This window comes from Cottoperca gobio, chromosome 23 (assembly GCF_900634415.1).
Source record: "Cottoperca gobio chromosome 23, fCotGob3.1, whole genome shotgun sequence".
NCBI lineage: Eukaryota > Metazoa > Chordata > Actinopteri > Perciformes > Bovichtidae > Cottoperca > Cottoperca gobio.
In genome coordinates this window covers 2,986,020-3,004,901 of record NC_041377.1, presented here as the reverse complement: position 1 = coordinate 3,004,901, position 18,882 = coordinate 2,986,020, and the positions used below count along the sequence as shown (strand labels likewise).

Genomic DNA, 18,882 nt, shown 5'->3' with positions numbered 1-18,882 from the left:
GAAAACTCACGCATGAGCGTCAAACAGATGATAAGACCGCTTCATGTCACAATTAACAACGTTTGTACCTCTGAAACGACATCTACAAGGCTGACAATCATTGCAAACGTGCCGTCTCTCCTTCACACAAAACAAACAAACAACCTTCATACCAAACCAGTAGATCCACTTTCCACAGGATCACAATTCAAGTTGAAGAGAAATCCTGTTTGGCCGTTTGAGAACCAACCCACCCTTATTATGACACGAATAATCTATTCTTCAGTTGCTAAGGGGGAGGCTCTAGAGGAAGAGGGAAGTGGAACTGGCAAAAACGGACAGCATGAGACAAGATAGTCGGTATGTAGAGGGAAGAAAAACGGAAGAATGGGAAACACTACAGGACGAACACGATGCATTTGCGATACAAGGAGAGAGTTTAAAGGCGAGGTGCGGTAGCTATTCATGTGTCAGATATCCACACGAGTTAATGGCTCAATCATGCACGAAACATCACTCGAGTCTCCTCGTTTCACAGAGTCCTGTCTAGAAAACTGATCGGAGACATACAAAAACCACGGCGTGTAGGTATACGTGACAGCTGCTGGGCTTGTTTCCTTCTCTGCTCTGTCCAGCTATCTCCCAACCCTAAAAGTACACTTTACACCAACTAACTCCACGAGGGCCACTGCCAACAAGTTTCCGTAAACAACGCAAAAAAACAGAGAAAAGCTCACTAAGCATACTGGACAGCCTCTTAGGCATACGTAGTAGGATGGCGACAAAACCCTAAACGACTGTGGGGACTCTGAACAGGCCATGCAGCATTTCTGCCTTTGTAAAACTGTACACTAAACGCCACATGTCGAAGCTCATATTCAGAAAACAAGTACAGAAGCCCCATCTGGAGATAATAATTAAGTAGCTGGAACAAGTGAAATTTTAAATATAAGTCTCATGGTAAAGTAGTGATACGATACCTGTGTGAGTCCTTCTCAGCCCTATCGCTCTTGTTGCATGCTGTAAGAGCAATGTGCAACACTTCCTGTGTGCGTTGCCGCTCAAGTATTCACTGTCAAAGTGAAAACGTAAGGGCATGCATGAGGTCTGGAGGCGGATCCAGGGGAAAGGTGTGTGTGTTTATACGTGTATTTGTGCGTGTGTGCACAACAGACTAACTGCCACACAGAAGAATCTAAAAAAGTGTGAGGAAAGAGCCTGCTTTAAGAGACAGAGGGAGAACTTAAAATTCATACTTGAGAGAGTGCAGTAGGCTTACTAATGTTTTCCTATTAATGATTAACCAGATCAAAGTCTACATTTTATAATACATGCTTTTAAGATCTGGTTGAGGCATGTATCATTAAGTGGTTAAAGGAGGAGAAGGAGTTGGGCTTTTGAACGCTTTCTGTTTGACCTAGCAGTGAATCAGTGAGAGAGGCAGAGACAGAAAGACATGAAGAAGGCAAAACAAGTGAGCCAGCCTGTTCAGTAAGAAGGAAGTAAGCGTGTTTGAATGCATGTGTGTGTGTATAGCTGGAGGGTTTGTATCATTCATGCCTCCACTCCTGGGAAGTCAAAAGGGGGGCCTGGAGAGTACACATAAGTAGGAGTTTTGCAGACACACAGGCAGTCATGATCAGACTTGAACAGATACGGCCTTACGTCATGATGCACATGAAAAGACGATGAGTGAGAGAATTTTTGGGGCTTGAAGTACAAATTAAAAAGCGTACAGCAAGGTATTAGGGATGTACCTTGTTGTTGAATATCGCAATGTCACTTGCGATAAACAGATATTAAAGTGTACCGAGCAGCCTCGCTGTATACTGCAAAAATACAACAAATTGCTTGTTGAATTAAATAAATTAAAAAAAGAAATGAATTCATACATTTAATTTATACAATTAGACTGAACACAAAATATATTATTAACAAAAATGCCAGTTACATTTTGAAGTGACGTCTTCTACCGATACTCTCAACTGTAACATGGAAATATTTTGCGTTGTGTTAATTGTGCAAAGTTTACATCACAAGGACGATACAGGTATGCACCGTTTATAGCTCATAAACGCCAAAGAGTATTTAATGAACAAGGAACAGATTTCTTTAAAAAATGCAGACACCTGCTGAGAGAGGGAGAGGAGGTAGAGTGGACAAGCGTGGAGAATCGAGAGATCAACAGCAGGAGAGAAAAAGAGCAGCACTGAAACAGCCAGAGGCAACGCCTTCACTCCTTAAGAGCTCCTACTTGCTGCCATGGCAACACTACGTATTCTGTCGCCGTGTGCGCGCACGTCGGTCTCTGTGTGTCACCGTGGACACACACACACACACACACACACACACTGCATTAGCCAACAGCTGGTCACGCTGCTGCAGACTTCAGGGGGATGTGGAAGGGGACGTGATGATGTTTCGCTGGTGAGTAACCAGCCCCGCTATTCTAGACTTGGCTGGCGCACTCTCAATTCTCCAGAGAGCTGTGCGTGCGTGTCCAGCTACACTCTGTCCCTCTGGTCTGGATGGGACCTGCACAGCAGCAGGTGCAAACCCCTTTCAAACTTGTTATCTGCTTTTGAATAAAGCTGCAGCAGGTGATCGGACGCAGAGGATGGACAAAGAGTGAGCGAGAGAGTCAAGGCGAGGGGCTTACTCCTACCCCCGGTGGCAGCAGAGCTCCGTGGAACGGAGGAGGGGAGCACGGTGGGACCGTTTAAGACCCCATGTCTATGTGAAGGCCAGCTGTCACTCAGGCCAGTGACCATGGCAACAGGCCCTGCGCAGTGCAGAGGGGAGGGAAGGTGGGGGGGAGGGACAGATACCATGGCAACACAAGCTGTCTCCGCAACAGCTCTGATGAAGGCCGAGGGGAGGGCTCGTTCTCTTTTAAAGAGGCAGGAGCCCCTTCATAAGTTGATGACGTGTGTTATTCTTTATTCCTACGAGAACCTCTTGCTTCATTTATTTGACCAGAAAAAGTCACAGCAATGTCCTTGACAAGACGATAGGAGACAGAGGGGGGCAATAGGAGGCTTGTTGCCATGGCTCCATGCACCATTTCTGTTTTACTGACTCGTACACTGCAGCGTACACATGTGCAAACATCAAGCTACAGCATTTGTATAGGATCAAGGAAACGTATGTTGTGTACATGGTATGCTTGCACGCCGGGGCACAAAGGATGTTCACACAGTGATAGGCTTTTATCTTTTTCTCTGCAACATTTTGATCTCCAAGAGACTTCCTCAGGTATTTTTTTGTCTTGCACCTGAGTATTTTTGTCTGGCTGTGCACAAACAGCAAGGCTGATATTTTGTTTAATATGATATAAAGAAGGAGTTCTCCATCTGCCATTTTGCATGAAAAATTACTTCTAATGCTTAAATCGATTATCAAAATAGTTGCCAATTATTTTCCTGCAGCTCTAACGCAAACTTGGTCCCTCTTCTGATTACTTGTGTTACTTCACAATGTTAGTGTTATAAACAGTTGGCGGGCATACATCTACATTCTAGGCTTACGGCCAGTTTCACATGGGCTGACGTAGTTAATATCTCTACACTGAGAACGTCTATGCGATAAGAAATAGTTGAGTGCAAGTATAATCAATGGCAAGACTGAACTGTCCATTAGAGCAGATACTTGGCACTGTACTGCAAATTCCTTTCTCAAGTGGGAGAGGAGATCTACGTGGAAAGACAGAATTGAATGAAGCCATAGAGTTGGGTATATACTGAGGAGAGAGGAACAGAAGTAATCATATTACATATACTAAGAGTGTCAAATGCAAGTGTGCAGCCAAACCAAAGAGGGGTGAGAGATGCGTGCACTGGTGGTGAACTGAGAATGCACTTTTGGCAAAGACCAAAGATGATATCTAAGAATGAATGAGGGGAGAAAAGGAGGAAGTGAGGGGGCATAAAAGGTGTGAACAGTGGAGGCTTGGTGTGTTACTCACTCTGAGCCCGCAGCCATGTCCAGGTATGAGGTGTCTGCTGTGTCCACCCCTACTGGGATGACTATGCTCATGACGTTCTCTGCTGATCAGTTCTTGTCCTACTGAGTCCAGAGAATGGGAGTCCAAAACACTGAGGCATGCCAGCCACAGCAGTCATTGCAGACATCTAAGTGCATCCACAAGGCCTAAACATAGGATAAGGAGAGGAGGGGGGAAAAAAGACAAACAAGAAAGAGAACAAGGAATATCAGTTAGTCTTGTGGAGAAGCATTATTGCTAGCAGAAACTGATGATCAGTTCGACAATGTGTCATTTCTTTCATACAAGGAACAAATGCACTTGCAAGGCTGCACTATCTAGCAAATTACAAATCATAGTGAAAACGGGGTATTTCCAGCATATGTTAACGCATGATTCACACTTTCAGATCAAGAACTGTGTTTGACAGGGAAGTGTACGACAGGAATTTCCCCTCTGATGCAAAGCGAGAGGATACGATATTGTAAGGTGAAGCCTGAGCTGCTGCTGTAAACTGCGCTAAAGCGACCTCTACACACTATCTGCCAGGAATGCAGAAGGCTGCACTGTAAGAAAGCTCCCACAAAGGGGAGCAAGAGAACACAGAGCAGCCAGCCGCCATGAAAGGAGGGAGGAAAAAACGCAACAACACACAGAGGCCATTTTTCCCCCTTCGACTGAAGAGGACTGCTCTATTCTAAGCCCTCACAGACACTCTTCCCAATAAAAAAAAAACACAAAATCTTTAAAGTATTACACATTTTATTAATAGGACAGCTTACGTTTTGATCGTTGCTACTGTTAGGATATCTTGCTATTTACATTGAAAAGGCTGCTATAAGATGAAGTCATCTATAATTGACTGCATTAGGTGTCAGCAATGAATGGAGTGTCCCTTTGCTCTCCAAATAGGAGCTTGGTTGGACTCATAAATTATAGCATTGCTGGGAATATTAAGCAGTGTATTTGTGTCTGATGGGAATCCAGACTGGAGCATATGTGTCAGTGTGGCTGCCCCTGATACGGAGAGCTCTGTTGATAAGTGGGATTAAAGGGAGGGACAGATGCCGAGACAAAATAGTATGGAGGTCACACCTCCGCCTGCCCATGCACACTGGGGCCAAACAAAGGCTCAGATCATGGCTCGCGATATAGATGGGAGAAGCAGGGATGTGTGTCATGTATTGAGTAGGGACATACTTCACACACTTAGCAAGCAATAACACGCAATCACACCAAAACCTGTCCCTGCCTATGAGGCATCTGCCCATTCTGGCCAGACCATGTCCTCTGAATCACACGTCCACACAATCTCTCAAGCAAACCTGGATTTCATTACCAGGTTAGCTGTCAAGGAAACTCTTAGTTCACATGGGAGAAACACACAGCTGAAGATTCTTTAAATGGGAAAAAACAAAAAACAGCCGTCAGAGTAATTTCAGGGACTAATTCACCCAAATGCAGTATTTGAGCCAGCAGGACTGGTGAGAGGCTCACAGACAAGACAGCTGTCAGCTCCAGGGCTAATTAATAGCGGGAAGAAGACCCCTGTGTGTCTGTGTGTCAGCCAAGGCGACTGATGGGATCACCCTCCAAATTCTCTTCTGATTCTGTGTGTAGTGACTGAGCTAACTGGCTGAGGCATTTCATGATGGAAGCTGATGTAACCAGAACTCTCTCTTTCAACAAGGATAGGCCTGTTTGCCAAAAACACTGAAATGATAGATTCCCCTCCTTTGTATCATTTTAGAGGCCAGTATGTTTTAGAACTGGTAAACAGCTTTCCTCTGAAGCAGCCCATTTGTTCCCTATTCCTCTAGGTTTGTCTCCACTTCATCCAGGGAATCCTGTTGTCACAACTAAGGAACACACACACACACACACACACACACACACGCACACGCACACGCACACACGCACACACACGATAACCCTTTGCCCCGTCCTTTCAAACATTCCTCTCTACAAGGAAGTGCTGTCTGCAAACATATGTGCACTGCAGTGCAGCTAGACGGTCAAAACGACAAAAGGCGGGTGGAAAAAAGAGAAACAAGTACAGTACAGCAGCATTCCTGACTAAAATCTGAGCTGAGCTGCGCTGTGACTGCCTCTGCCTGCTCCTCCTACTTCCTCTAGAAGAGCTGTCTATCACCCTAGAGAAACACAGCCAAAGAAAGAGAAAAGAAACCCCCCCCCTTTTTCTGTGCCCAGTCACCCCGCCCAGCCGGATTTCTCTCCCTCCTCCCTCCTGATGCATTTCCTAAATAAACCTGAGACAGTAACGCAGAGCAAACGGGAAGGGGAGTGTCGCAGACGCAGTTCCTAATTACAAGGAGCCCGGGAGAGACCATTTAAAGCCACCTTTGGCCAAATCCACCGCTGTTATGGAAACACATGAGAGGGGTGGGGGAAATGGGGAACATGCACAGGGGAGGGTAAGTAGAAGAGGGACAGAGAAAGACATGTAGCGAGAGTGGACAATAGTAAAAACAAGCCACAGGATGGAAGTGGTTTAGGTTGGCAGCGTGTCTCCTTTCTCTAATACGGTTCACCTTTAATGCGCTCTCTGAGCAGATTTCCTTGCGCTGTAGGGAGCTTTAGAAATCATACACAGCCCCTCCATTTCAGAGGGCAGCAGGGTGGGGGAGGTGTACATGGGGTCTGTCTGACAGTGACGCTGCGCAGCCTAGACCTGGGTGGACTCTGGGTGGCAGAGTGGAGCACATAGCGTAACCCAGTCCCTCCGCTCTCCTCCTTCCCTCCCACAGCAAGGGGACACAGTCACGTCATTGTGTGGGGAAGAACTATCCTTTTAAGACAGAACCGCACTGAAGTCAGTTAGGGAAAACCCGCACCACCTCACTCCAAACCATGTCGCTACAGCCAACAGCTTTCCTCTCTCCTCAGTTATTACCACTGCTCTCAATGTGCAAATGTTTTCATTCTTGGTTTATGCAGCCAAGTCGCAGATTATGTTTTTCAATAAGTAGGAGGAGCAAAAGAAAATGAGGGATTCCAACAGTCCCCCTTGCCAAGCTGATGTGACTTCACACCATCCTCATAGCTGGCAGCAATGACTCAGCTCAGAAACAAACAGATAAAACAAACTCTACAAATACAGTCATGTACACAGGAAGCATGACCCAGATGGAAGGTATGCCTGGCCATCTTTATCACGCCACCCACATAGGGACACATTGCATCTGCCCTGTCCGTCATAAATCACTGTGCCCATGGCTGCCTGCACTCCCTCTGCACTCGAAGCACTGAAGGTGAAGTCATACATCAATACAGCAGGGGATATGGATGCGAGCGTCCACAAGCAATTTTTGTGGCCACAATAGGAACTGTGCTGTTGAGAGTGCAAGCCAATAACTCAGCAGGCTGTAAAGATCAGTCAATTTTGGAGTCAGATGATGAGGAGACACGTTGCAATGTCCTATAACTAGCAACTAGTTAAAAGAAGAAGAGCCAGCAGTGCAGCAGACTGATGCAACAAAATTAACTACATAGAGTAGGTTTTCAGGGCTACATTCCACGTCTATTTCACAGTGGACATGGAGCTGAAACTTAAAAGAAAATCACAACAGGCTGCCTCATATTGTATCTGCATGGAGACTTTTTATAAGGCTGTGATGAGACGTAATCCTGATACAGCATCCCAAGGACAAAAAGCAAAACAACTTTCTCTGTGCTCAGTTCAAAACGGCCAGGGGACTGAGTGAGGTAAAGTCAGTAGGAACAGGATCTGGCAGCAAAGCTGGGGCAGCCCTCCTGTAGTCTGAGTAATGTCTGTTCAGGAGAACCCCCAGGGCACGATCTCTCCATCTCCCTCTCGCTTACAGAGTATCACAGCCAGGACCGGTGTGGTCAAGGTTGAGCTCCTTTAAACATTTGCAAATTAGACAGGAATACGTTATTGCACTGCATCTTTATTATCTATAACTTGTGATGGCCGATAGGATTTTGTGTGTCTGTCCTGGTAGTCAGAGAACGCACATCTGCAGCTGGAAGCTAATTACAGCATTTGGATAATGTAATGTGCCGCTAAAATGTAAGCTATGCATGTGCATGCGTGTCCAGAGAAAATGGGGAGAGGAAACTGAGCATCTACAGGGCAAAAGAACAGTAAGAGCCACTCAGGTCCCATTACAGCAGTGTTCAAGGATCAATTTCACGCCTAGACCGCAGTGCCAATGCATCACCAACATTGATGGCACGTCTCTCTTTATTCTGCCCATCCTGCTTTGTTTAACAACCCATGAATGCTATTGTAACGCAGGCACAGCAACAGGAACAAGGTTAGGGAGGTATAGTAGAGCTGCAGCCTCAGCAGCCCCAGCCCTGAAGCCACCTGTAGGGGAAACAGCTTGCTAGTTTAAAGAGGGATCTGTTACGGCCAGGCTCGCAGCACAAAAACAGGTCACCTGAGCCCTGGTTTCTCCTCCCAGCTGGGCTACCATGTGACTGTGTTGGGCCCCCAGAGACAAGCCACTTTGTCGCCAGGTATCTTAGGGTCTGGGTACCACGTAGGTGAGATCACTGGAGACCAGGCCACAGTCACACAGCTTAACCCCATATGGTGAGATGTGTGTCTGCAGAGACACAGACACACACAGACACACACACTACTGTTTCAGGGATGATAGTTTATTGCCTGGAGACTGGGGTGAGCACAATAACAAGGGGAGCTTCTCCAAGTACAGAGAGAGTGAGCTGAGGAGTCTGTGGCCTTCATCTGTCCTGTCAATATGTCAATACACTAATAGACATCCTGTGCACCTGCTTGAGTTATTTATTGTCTCTCTCTGCTGTGCACACTGAAAAAACTAAATAGCTTTGTGCCAGCTATTTGATCATATGCATGTCTGAGACTGTGTAGGGATTAGGGTGAGAAGAAAGGTGTGTCATCTCTATGACTCCCTGCCACCTTTCAGAGAGCTCTGTCCCAATGGCAGAGGGGGAGTGGCAGCTCACCTCCCATCACCATCTCTGTCAACAAAGCAAGCAAAAACACACACTTGCTGCACAAGACAACCAGGCAAACGTATAGCCAGTCAGGTATGTAACAATTGCTGTGCCAATATCATGTACAGTGTTTGTACAGATTTTTAAGAGTAAATTCAAGCACCTTTTAAGCACTTTCAAGGTACCTAAACCAAACATACAATTCCTTTGTACCCAAAGCCATTGTGTCTCTTTTATTGTATATTTTGATCATTACATTACACTACAGGTCATTTAGTAGACTTACTGTGAACCAACTACAGGGACAGTCCCCCTGGAGCAACGCAGGGTTAAGTATCTTACTCAGGGGCACAATGGTGGCAGCCCTGGTATTGAACTCACGACCTTCTGGTGTTCTGTTTGGAAGGCGTACAACTAGACCACCACCCATTTGTCAAATGTAATGCTTAGCTAGCTCCGGCCTGCTCCACGCCTGGTGTGAGACAACAAGCAAATATGACTACGGGATGGTTTCATTTCAAATATTAGAGTGTTTATGTAGATGAAACACCAGTTTATGTTCAAAATCAAACATTTTTCAAGGAATATATTCAAATTGAAGTATATTCCTATCCTAACCTTGAAAACATAAAAGAAAAACTTTAAAATTAAGCATTTTCAACTTTCAAGACTTTGTACCAACACTGAATGAAGACGGAGGGGAAAAAGGAGTGAGTATCAGAGTAGAGGCCTCTGCTCCTTTACAATGAAGAAAAAGACAGCTGGGGATTTTTTGTATTATGTAGCAGAGACTGATTAAGCACAGTAGGGCCCTCTCACTCATCTAGTAGTAATAAACCTCCCACATAAGAGAAGACCCTTTAGCACTTACTATTATGTGAACCATAGCCACAGGCAGCTGGACGTCATTTCAACTTCATACAGACCCTCAATGGATAGAAGCTATGAATACCATCCAAGTGCTTAGTGATGTTTATGATGTAATTAATGTTAAAATGACTTGAAACTGACCCTCTTCTGGCTGCCCATTTCACAAGGTATTGTTCGAAAGGATTTGGAGGCCTGTGTCGTGCATTATTCCTGCTACCGACAGGTGCTTTAGTAGCACCTCTGTATTGAACATCTATTAGTCGAACACTTATGTTTGACAACAATACAACATCCTCACCCGAGCATGCATGTTGTTGATAGTGTGAACTACAATATAAGCATATTCGAGATTCTATGTGCTTAAGCAACTATGCAATTTTGCTTCTCTTCACTGAACTGACACTAAATTGATCAGGAGTAAAAGAGAATAAAACACTACTTGGCAAAAGTTTCAGTTGAACAAAGTGCTGAAGTTTGTCCCAGAGGGTGACATAGAGCAAAGGACAGCTGTGCCACACCATTGCAGGGCTTTGTGAGAGCCCGCAGGCTTGAAAATGCTATTCTGGAAACTAGCTGTGATTTTGTTATCTCAATATTTTTTAAGTGTTGATATAAGATGGTATTATGGTTAAGATGCAATTTTGGGGCACATTCATGGCTTACAGCATTCACTTTTAAACATATCCTATTATATGAGATTGTGCTGAAGTAATATACAATATTAGTAGAGAGGCAATGTTTTATTTTACTAATGTGTACTTGAAGTATGTGCCATGCAACTGTAGGCTATAATAGCACTAAATATAAATAGATGAAAACAGAGACTGCATTTTATGATGTCTAATACATTTGCCATGCTTGTTTAGGTTGAGCTTAAGTAAATTAAATAACTGCTTTCTGTCTTTGAACTTGTTCACTCTCACTACTATTGTTCTTCATAACCAACGTTGAAATTCAAAATGCTACCATTCATAACTACCAAGCTCACATCTCAATGTGTTTCAATACAATTGTGCATATCTATCACACTGACAGGCATACATGTTAAACAGTAACGAGGACTAAGGGTTATGTTTGTGTACATTGATGAAGCTCAATACCGTCAAAAAGCACCAATGTACTATATTTTGCAGTGATTGTGTTTTATTTTCTATGATAACAAACCTCATGTCCCATCATCCAACATTACAACACGAAACACGAGCAATAGCATAAGCCGTGACGCATGTTACAGAGATACTATGATATTCATGATGGGAATATGCACAACAGCGTCAGCAACTACGACAAGCCAGAAAAGCGCAGTATTATCAAGGCATGATAAAGATCTTTTGACGGTATTGTTATGTCTAAACTCTACTAAAAATAAAAAGCAAGTGTTGTGTAGTTGCTTCCCAGTGAGTGTGTCGGCGCTGCAGTCAGTCCTACCGATAGGGGTGTGGAGGCTACAACGTTGCTATTATGTTACCACAACACCCTGGTGCTGTCGCCATTTTCATAGCGCTTTTCTCAGGACGGCGAGACAATCGTGTGGCCAGGGGAGCCTCGCCATGGGAGGAAAATCCCCAAGAATGCATTCAATCGCCTCTTTCATACACTCTACCTTAAGTATCACTATGTCGGTACAGTCTCTGTGTTGTTACCATTAGGGTTTTTTTGTGAATTCGTCGACAGCAAATCCTGTAAGCTAATCGGCTAGCAATTACGACCAGCAATGGCCTCTGGAAATGTAGCAGGCTAAATGTAATGTCAGCCGAGAACCGCCTTAAATTTGAGTTGTTTCACATTTATGCAGAAAGCGAAAGAAGCCATGTTCAACACAATGACACCTGGAGTGTGTGTTCATTTTTGGCCATTAAATAAAAAAGGCCACAGCGACCGTGGAAAGTACAAAGCTAGCAGTAGCCACTGAGAGCTAACGGCATAATGCGTAGAGGGTTAAAGTTAGCAAAGTAAGCTAGTGTCGACACGAAAGAAGTGGATTAATACTTGACTCGTCACAGACCGGAAAGAGTGACAACTTCAGAGTTGAGAGATAACTGCTTGGGGCAAACCAGAGCCGATTGCACATTCATACGTTAATTAGTTTCAGGTCAGATAAAGCAATTGCGACAGTATATAGTTCATGGCATGGCTAGGGGTTGCCATTCGAGATGGAGTTACAAATTGTATGACTGGGGCGAGATGCCCAAATGTAACACCCCCTCCCCCACGCTTGCAGCATTTGAACCCAATACGCACAGAATCTAAATTAAGTGATCTCGAAATTAACTTTTAAGTCCGAATACAACAAAATAACCGTCCGTTCCTTGTTTGACATTGGGTCTAATATCGATTAGATCTCGTCATAACTACTATTCCATAAAAACTCAGTTGACTGTGAGATTACTGCGCAATGTAGCTAGGCATTTAAGGTATTTTAACAGCTGTTCTTGCTTTGAGTCGACTAGGACATAACAGATTAAACATCTTCATATATCTGTTTACATGCATGTAAAAGCTCATTGTTCTCTGACTTTGAACAGTGGCATTGTATGAAATTTCGCTGAACGGAAATAATGTCCCGTGCTCCGGTTAAGCAGGGTGGGAGCCACCACGACAAATTCAAGTTTGTAACTAATGCTAAATGTACTGTTTTCATGCTGGGTGACAAGGTTGCAAACATTGTAATAGGGTAACAGAGGGCTGTCTAAGAAAGAACTGGCGCCTTTGCTCACAGCTGCAAAGACCTTAAATGTAAAGTAAATTAACTGGTTGGAAATAAAGCGGGCAACGTTATATTAAGGTCACATTATTTACATTAAAATAGACGAAACTGTGCGCAATATGGCCCGCAGTATCTCTGTGGAAAACTAAACACAAAGTATGTCCCCTTCTGGTTCTAGTCAAAGTGTGAATGATAATATTGTGTCGTATTATTTTTTCACTGCTGGCAATGTTAACTGTTGTTGACCGAGACTGTATGCTGTAGCGAAGACGTTACACGTTAGGCTATGGGACAGCCATTAATCTAATTGCAGCGTTTTCATCCTACGTTGCCTATACGTTAATGATACGTTAATACTGTTATTGTTGCTTAAACTAGCAAATTGATTACTACGACCTGTAGATAATATTAACCCAATAACTTTGTATGACGTTTCGTGTATCGCCACACTATCAAAGAGGAGTCAAAGCCCTGCTCGGTCTGTGTCAAGCTAATTTGAGCTAGTAGCATGCGCTAGTTAGCAAGTGGTCTCCTGGCGTTACGCTTGCCAACTTGATACCTACATTGAAAACTTACGTCATTCTAGTTAGCCGTTTTCACATTTTGATCAAGGCAAATGTGAAGGGAAAGGAAATATCACATACAGACCCCGAACTAACGGTGTTGATCAGCTAGCTAGCAAGCTAAACTCAGCTGATACAACTCCGTTAGCCAGCATCAGCATGATGTGCCTAGCCAGCTAACTAAAGCCAACAATAGCCCTCCAGGTCGGATTTGTGTTCACCCTACAACTACCACTTAATGCAGTTTACTTACCGTTTTATGTCCACTCTGGATGGTCTGAATAGCGAATAAGGAGACCTGGGTTAGACCCCCGTCGCTTTCCACACAGCTTCCACAACCAAAACAATACTTCTGTCCACACACTGCGGATCCCTAGCAAAGCTTTAAAATCTTTGTATTTAAACGTGTCGTCTAAGGAGTCCTTTCCTGTGAAAAATCCTTTGCTTTTTGTTTTACGAGGTGACCCAAATTTGACTAGAAATCTATTCGAAACCTTTAAAACTGTGCCCTAGTCATCGGCGACTTTTAGAAATTAGATCCCCTCAAACCAGTCTCTTTTCCCTTTGCAAAAATGGCGGCCCTGCCAGGACTGCCGAGACTCCGCCTCCCCCACGAGCCCCCCTCCCTGCCCATCACTAAACCCGAGCTCCGCCTCCACATACTGCGGGGCTACCCTCCCGATTTCACAGGGGCACCGTGGCCGTGCTCCATGCGCGTCCACGTCTGTGATTCCTCAAGACGACGCTGCTATTTCTGTCTCTGGATTTAAATTGTGTTTCACTCGTTAGACAATGCTTGACAAACGGAAAATTAGTTGACAAATTGGACCTTATTATGTTAAATAATTTACAAGTAATAGTTAAACTTGCTGACGTCATAATACAGGATTTTTTTTTGTCAAGATTAAAAAAATAGCCCATCAAATAAAGTCTTACAGCTTGTAATGCCGCATATTGCAAGTGCAATGTGGTGTGTTGGTTATATGAATTCCCGTGCAATCTTCACGATCATCTTGTCAAAGTGAAGTCAGATGTGGGAATGTTTTTTTATCAGGGGGTATTGTTTAAACTAATTGTTCCCTCTTCTTCCTCTCAGGGCGAAAATTGGTATTTTGCCTAAACAAACGCGCTCATTTAATTAATTTAATCTCTTCTGAATATATGTCTGTTTTTTAGATCCATAAACAGACATAGACTACAGTGATAATTGGACACACAAAAAGGTTCTCTGAGTAGGCCAGGCCATATTGTTTAATAATTCTGCCATAAGAATGATTGTGACACTTATCTTAATTTACAAAACTGAGATGTGGGTATTGTAGACCAGAATCCTTTATTTGTTTCCACTGGCATAGCTAAAAAGGAGCACGTAAATCCTCTACTGAACGCAGGAGGAGGCAACTAAGCTGTTATGTAACTCCTTACACAAGAGCAACGTTATGTATATTGAACTGATGTTAGGAAGGGGTAGCCCATGAAACACTGACCAATAAGATTATATCAAGGACAAAGAAAACAGACCATACAGGGCTACGACATTATTGAATTTGTCATAAACCACACGCACTAAAGCCTACATGTTTTGCACGATTCAAACTGTGCTTGAAGTCAAATTGTCAAGTGCAAATCAGGATAACAGATAAACAAACTCACATTCCTTTGGCAAACATTTGAATTTGCTGTGTTTTCACACCCTGTGAAATATGATTTATTTTGCGTCGGTTTTATACAACCATCAGCTTGTAACTTTACAATTTACAACCTTTTTGATTTATTTAACAACCATATTACTGGACGTAAGCTGAGACATGTTCGACAGTGAAAGAAATATATTCTAGCAATCTTTCCGACAGATTTATTGTTGTGGTAAATCGGTTACTGTCAAATCTCCAGAAATATGTCTGTAGAAATCCCTTTGACATCATATGTTGAGAGAGGATGTTCTCATCGTTTCCATTTATTATTGACCCTCCCCCACCCGAAACCGCATCCCCCCGCGCATGCGCACTTGTGCAAGACCGCTGCAACTCCTGGTGCACGGGCAGTCGGGTTGTTTGAAATAAACTTAGTGGAGGACGGAGGTAAAAATTAGGCCGATCGAGCCATTATCATCCGCATCCAAACGGAAATGTTCGGCTGTGGAGGATGCAGCGATGAAACAGCCACTGTCGATCTTTTTTGGAGAGGATATAATATTTATCCATGACCCTTGTTGTGCCAATCGCGTTTTCGGTCTGAAGATGATATGTCCTCTTTAAAGTTAAGATAATGTTGCACAGTTGGTGGGGGGAGGTTAATCATTGTTCAAAAGTAATGGATGAAAAGTGGTAATTTTTGAGAAATGGTTGGTTTCTGATGACATCATGCAGCTAGAATTTGTGGGCGGGCTTTGAGCTGTGAGGGGAGAGGGGCGCAACCGGAGAGCAACGACCAGGCGCCATTAGGTAACAATGTACAGTGTTTTAGATGTTTGAAAAGAGGCCTTCTGGTGGGTAAAGGGCAGATGGGTCGACATGATAGCGTATATCTTGTCCATGCAGTGGAACATTTACTATTTGCGTCAGGCGATAAAAAGTGACTTCCTGTCGTTAGACGGAATTCGTTACTGTTGTCGACTGGAAACAAGATGGCGTCGAGGATTTCTTTCTTTTAGTGCACGTTAGGTCGAGCACTCTTGGGCGGCGGCGCCGTGCGCGTTCTCGTCGTGCGCGTCCTCGCCACAATGTTAGTATTTCCTGTTTTCATAGCCTGAGAAGTTTATATCAAGCCACAGCAGCCTTCCGAGTGCATATGTTTTAATTTTCTTTGTGGTAGTGAAACCCACGTTTTGCCATGGAAATATGACGAAAGAAAAACCCCCAATTATTGTTACGATTTGGGTGATTTGGGTATATCCCAGGTGCATAAGAAATATATTTTCCTCTGCCACTTTTCACGCCGATGTTAAACGGCCTTACTCGTAAAGAGTATAAACTGTCATAAAACACATTAACAGTTCATCATCCGGTAGAGTTCCCTCTTACCAGCTGTTGACCCCATCTAGTGGGCCATGCAGGCACAACAACCACATTCATAAGCTATATATTAAATCTGTTTTGTGTCCCTGCACTTCAGTGTTATGTTACCCTTGATCTATTGTATATTGAAGTGGTTTAAATAAATACAAACGTGAAATACTAATCGAGAAAACACAATTTCTTCTGACAACTATTACCCAAGTTATGCAAGTACAAATGACAAATGTTATCACCAAATGGTAGGTAAATATTAATAAAAAGGTAAACAACTCGGTGCTCTAAGCCAAGAATAGAAATGAGAAATGTGTGTCTAAACGCAACATATTAACTGTCTGCCAACTTAGTCATTGTATCCCATGTTTCAGTGGTGGAAGATAATCACATTAAGCAAAATGTAAAAAAATATATATATAAAAAAGTAAAGTTACTCATGCAGTAAAGTCATTTGAGAATAGTGTACCTATCGCTAAAAAGTCAACTTTTCATTTTAGAGAAAGAAACAGCCCTTTTCAGCTTTGTGACGATGCATTTTCCAGGATGGACAGTATTTATTCATAAAGTAATTAAAGCTGTCAGACAACTGTAACAGAATAAAAACTACATTTGTCTCTGAAATGTATTTGAGTAGAAGTATAATTTAAAAGTATCCATCTATCTAAAGTTGTATAAAATGGAGAACAGTACAAAAAAATGCAGGAAAAACTACAGAAAAGATTATAAAATAATTGATAATCATCAATTAAAGGGAAAGTCTACAAGAGAGCCGAAAGGTGGCGCTGTGTATTAAAAATGTTCTTTTCATTCAACCAATCACGACGCAGGAACAACGGACGTCGTCACTCTCTGGCCAATCAGCGCGGTCGTTGCTGAGAGGTCGTTTATTGACAAGGGGAGAAGGTGACTCCGGGCAAGACCCACCTCGTACACATCTTAAATAACCCTAAAGAAGACAGGTGTTTGCAAAGTAAGCCACCATGTCTTCTTTTGGAAGGGCGTTGGGAGTCCTTCGGACCGGAACTCAGCTCCTCAGACGCGGAACACAGAAGATAACGACCAGAAAGTAAGTATTGTCCAGCCCGCTAGCATCTTAGCTAGTAGCTATACAAACGACTTGCTTACACAGCGGTTAATTACAGTTTAGTTATTAAAACTCAGAGCATTATCTTGAAAGTCAATGTATTCCACTTTATCTAATATTGATTTTAACTGGAGTTTTTTGTTTTATATTCTAGGTCAAGCGATGGACCGCACATTGTGCCACAGTACAGGCAATACCCCCAGATAACGAAGAAGCAGAAGTTCCATGCAGAGTTTCTCAGTGCTGCCATGTGGTTCTGGATCCTCTGGCACTTCTGGCACGACCCTGATGCAGTCATGGTAATATGTTGTAGATTACACTGCACATGTTCAGACTGCTGTCCCTGTCCTGCTCCACAGACAGGCTCAAGAACCAAAAACCAAAAACAACCTGACAAGTGCATTTAACCTTTAACTTGAAGCATTATGACACTTTAGCCTTGGACATTTTAATACTTACATATGTATAGATCAGATGTGTCATGTGTCTTTTAAGCTACTGGATGCCTACATTTCCCTCAGGATCAATAAAGTATATCAACACTGAGCATGACACTAAAGTACTTGAGTATTTCCATTTGATACCTTTACTTACTAGTTACATTGCAGATTCACTACACAAAATATTATCAACAAATACATTATGATGTATTACTATGGTTAAAGATCAGATTTGATTGATCTTTTAGTGAAATTCAGAAGCTATCAGTGTATCGTGCATCATTAATGCCATGCACACATGTGACAAACCTGCAGGAAAATGTGGTTATAGTGACAGCAAAAAGTGATATGCACCAAGGTATAATGTATCGGTAAATTAACATCATTAAAATGGAATATAATGAATGTCAATCACATAAAAAAACTTAATGGCACTGTTTCTGCTGCCAATGCAGTGAGAAGAAAATGAGTTCATGTCTGAGTTAACAGTGGTTCTTGTCTCGTGTGTAGGGTCACTTCCCCTGGCCGGAGGCCTCTGAATGGACAGATGAGGAACTTGGAATCCCAGCTGATGACGAGGAATAAGGACATTTCTTCAGTGTCCTTTGCTTAAATTAACACAGGTACGTTTACCAATCAGGACAACCAGTTTTACTTCCAGTTCACTAGTCAGTTAGTTCACTGTCAAACGGTCAAAACACAGGATAAAAAACTAACTGTAGAGTCCAACGAAATCCAAGTAATTTATATTTTCACAGGTTTGTTTACATCTTTTAATATTTATATACAAGCCTGTGTTTTAGCTTTGATCGTGCTGTTCTAATGTCACAGCAATGACTGATTATATTTTTTACACTCATGTCTTCAGTAAATATAATTCCCTTAATGACAGTAAGCTGTATGCTCTTACTGAGTCTTCTCTCGATTGTGTCAAATTATACAACACGTACACCTGATGAGTCTTTAAATCCTGATCACAGATATACACTCAGCTGTCAGTTTATTGGGTACACAAATGTTTTAGTGTTGATTCAACTTCGTGATCATTTGAGACGGGTGTTTCTGTTTTTATATCAATGGCGGCCGGCTAAATAACAAACGGTGAAACCTTCATGGGGGTAGGATTAGTTGCAGGATTGCTGTAAACTTTGTCTTGTTTTCTTTGTAGATCACCATGAGAGGAATTCAAGCCTTTGTGGAATTCTTCAGGATATTCTCACTCAGTGTTGTACATACTTAATAAAATTATCTTTAAATATGTTAACTGTTGTCTTTTTA

At 42.9% G+C, this 18,882-nt stretch overlaps 2 protein-coding genes across 9 annotated transcripts in view; one reads left to right on the top strand and one right to left on the bottom strand.

Annotated features, from left to right (window-relative positions):
* kmt2e (lysine (K)-specific methyltransferase 2E) overlaps positions 1-13,655 on the bottom strand; it is a 28,785-nt gene extending 15,130 nt beyond the window's left edge. For all 8 annotated transcript variants that reach the window (XM_029461869.1, XM_029461871.1, XM_029461872.1 and 5 more), the window contains exons 1-2: positions 13,323-13,655; positions 3,944-4,128 (exon numbers count right to left, since the gene is read on the bottom strand). In XM_029461869.1, coding sequence (XP_029317729.1) covers positions 3,944-4,014 — 71 coding nt within the window. In that variant the 5' untranslated portion in view covers positions 4,015-4,128; positions 13,323-13,655. The remainder of the gene's footprint in view (positions 1-3,943; positions 4,129-13,322) is intronic.
* A 1,738-nt stretch (positions 13,656-15,393) lies between these two features.
* ndufb2 (NADH:ubiquinone oxidoreductase subunit B2) lies at positions 15,394-18,868 on the top strand. The gene is made up of 5 exons (XM_029461882.1): positions 15,394-15,513; positions 16,908-17,146; positions 17,319-17,463; positions 18,115-18,227; positions 18,773-18,868. The coding sequence occupies exons 2-4, from the start codon at positions 17,061-17,063 to the stop codon at positions 18,187-18,189; spliced, it is 306 nt and encodes a 101-aa protein (XP_029317742.1). The 5' UTR covers positions 15,394-15,513; positions 16,908-17,060; the 3' UTR covers positions 18,190-18,227; positions 18,773-18,868.
* Positions 18,869-18,882: the final 14 nt, after the last annotated feature.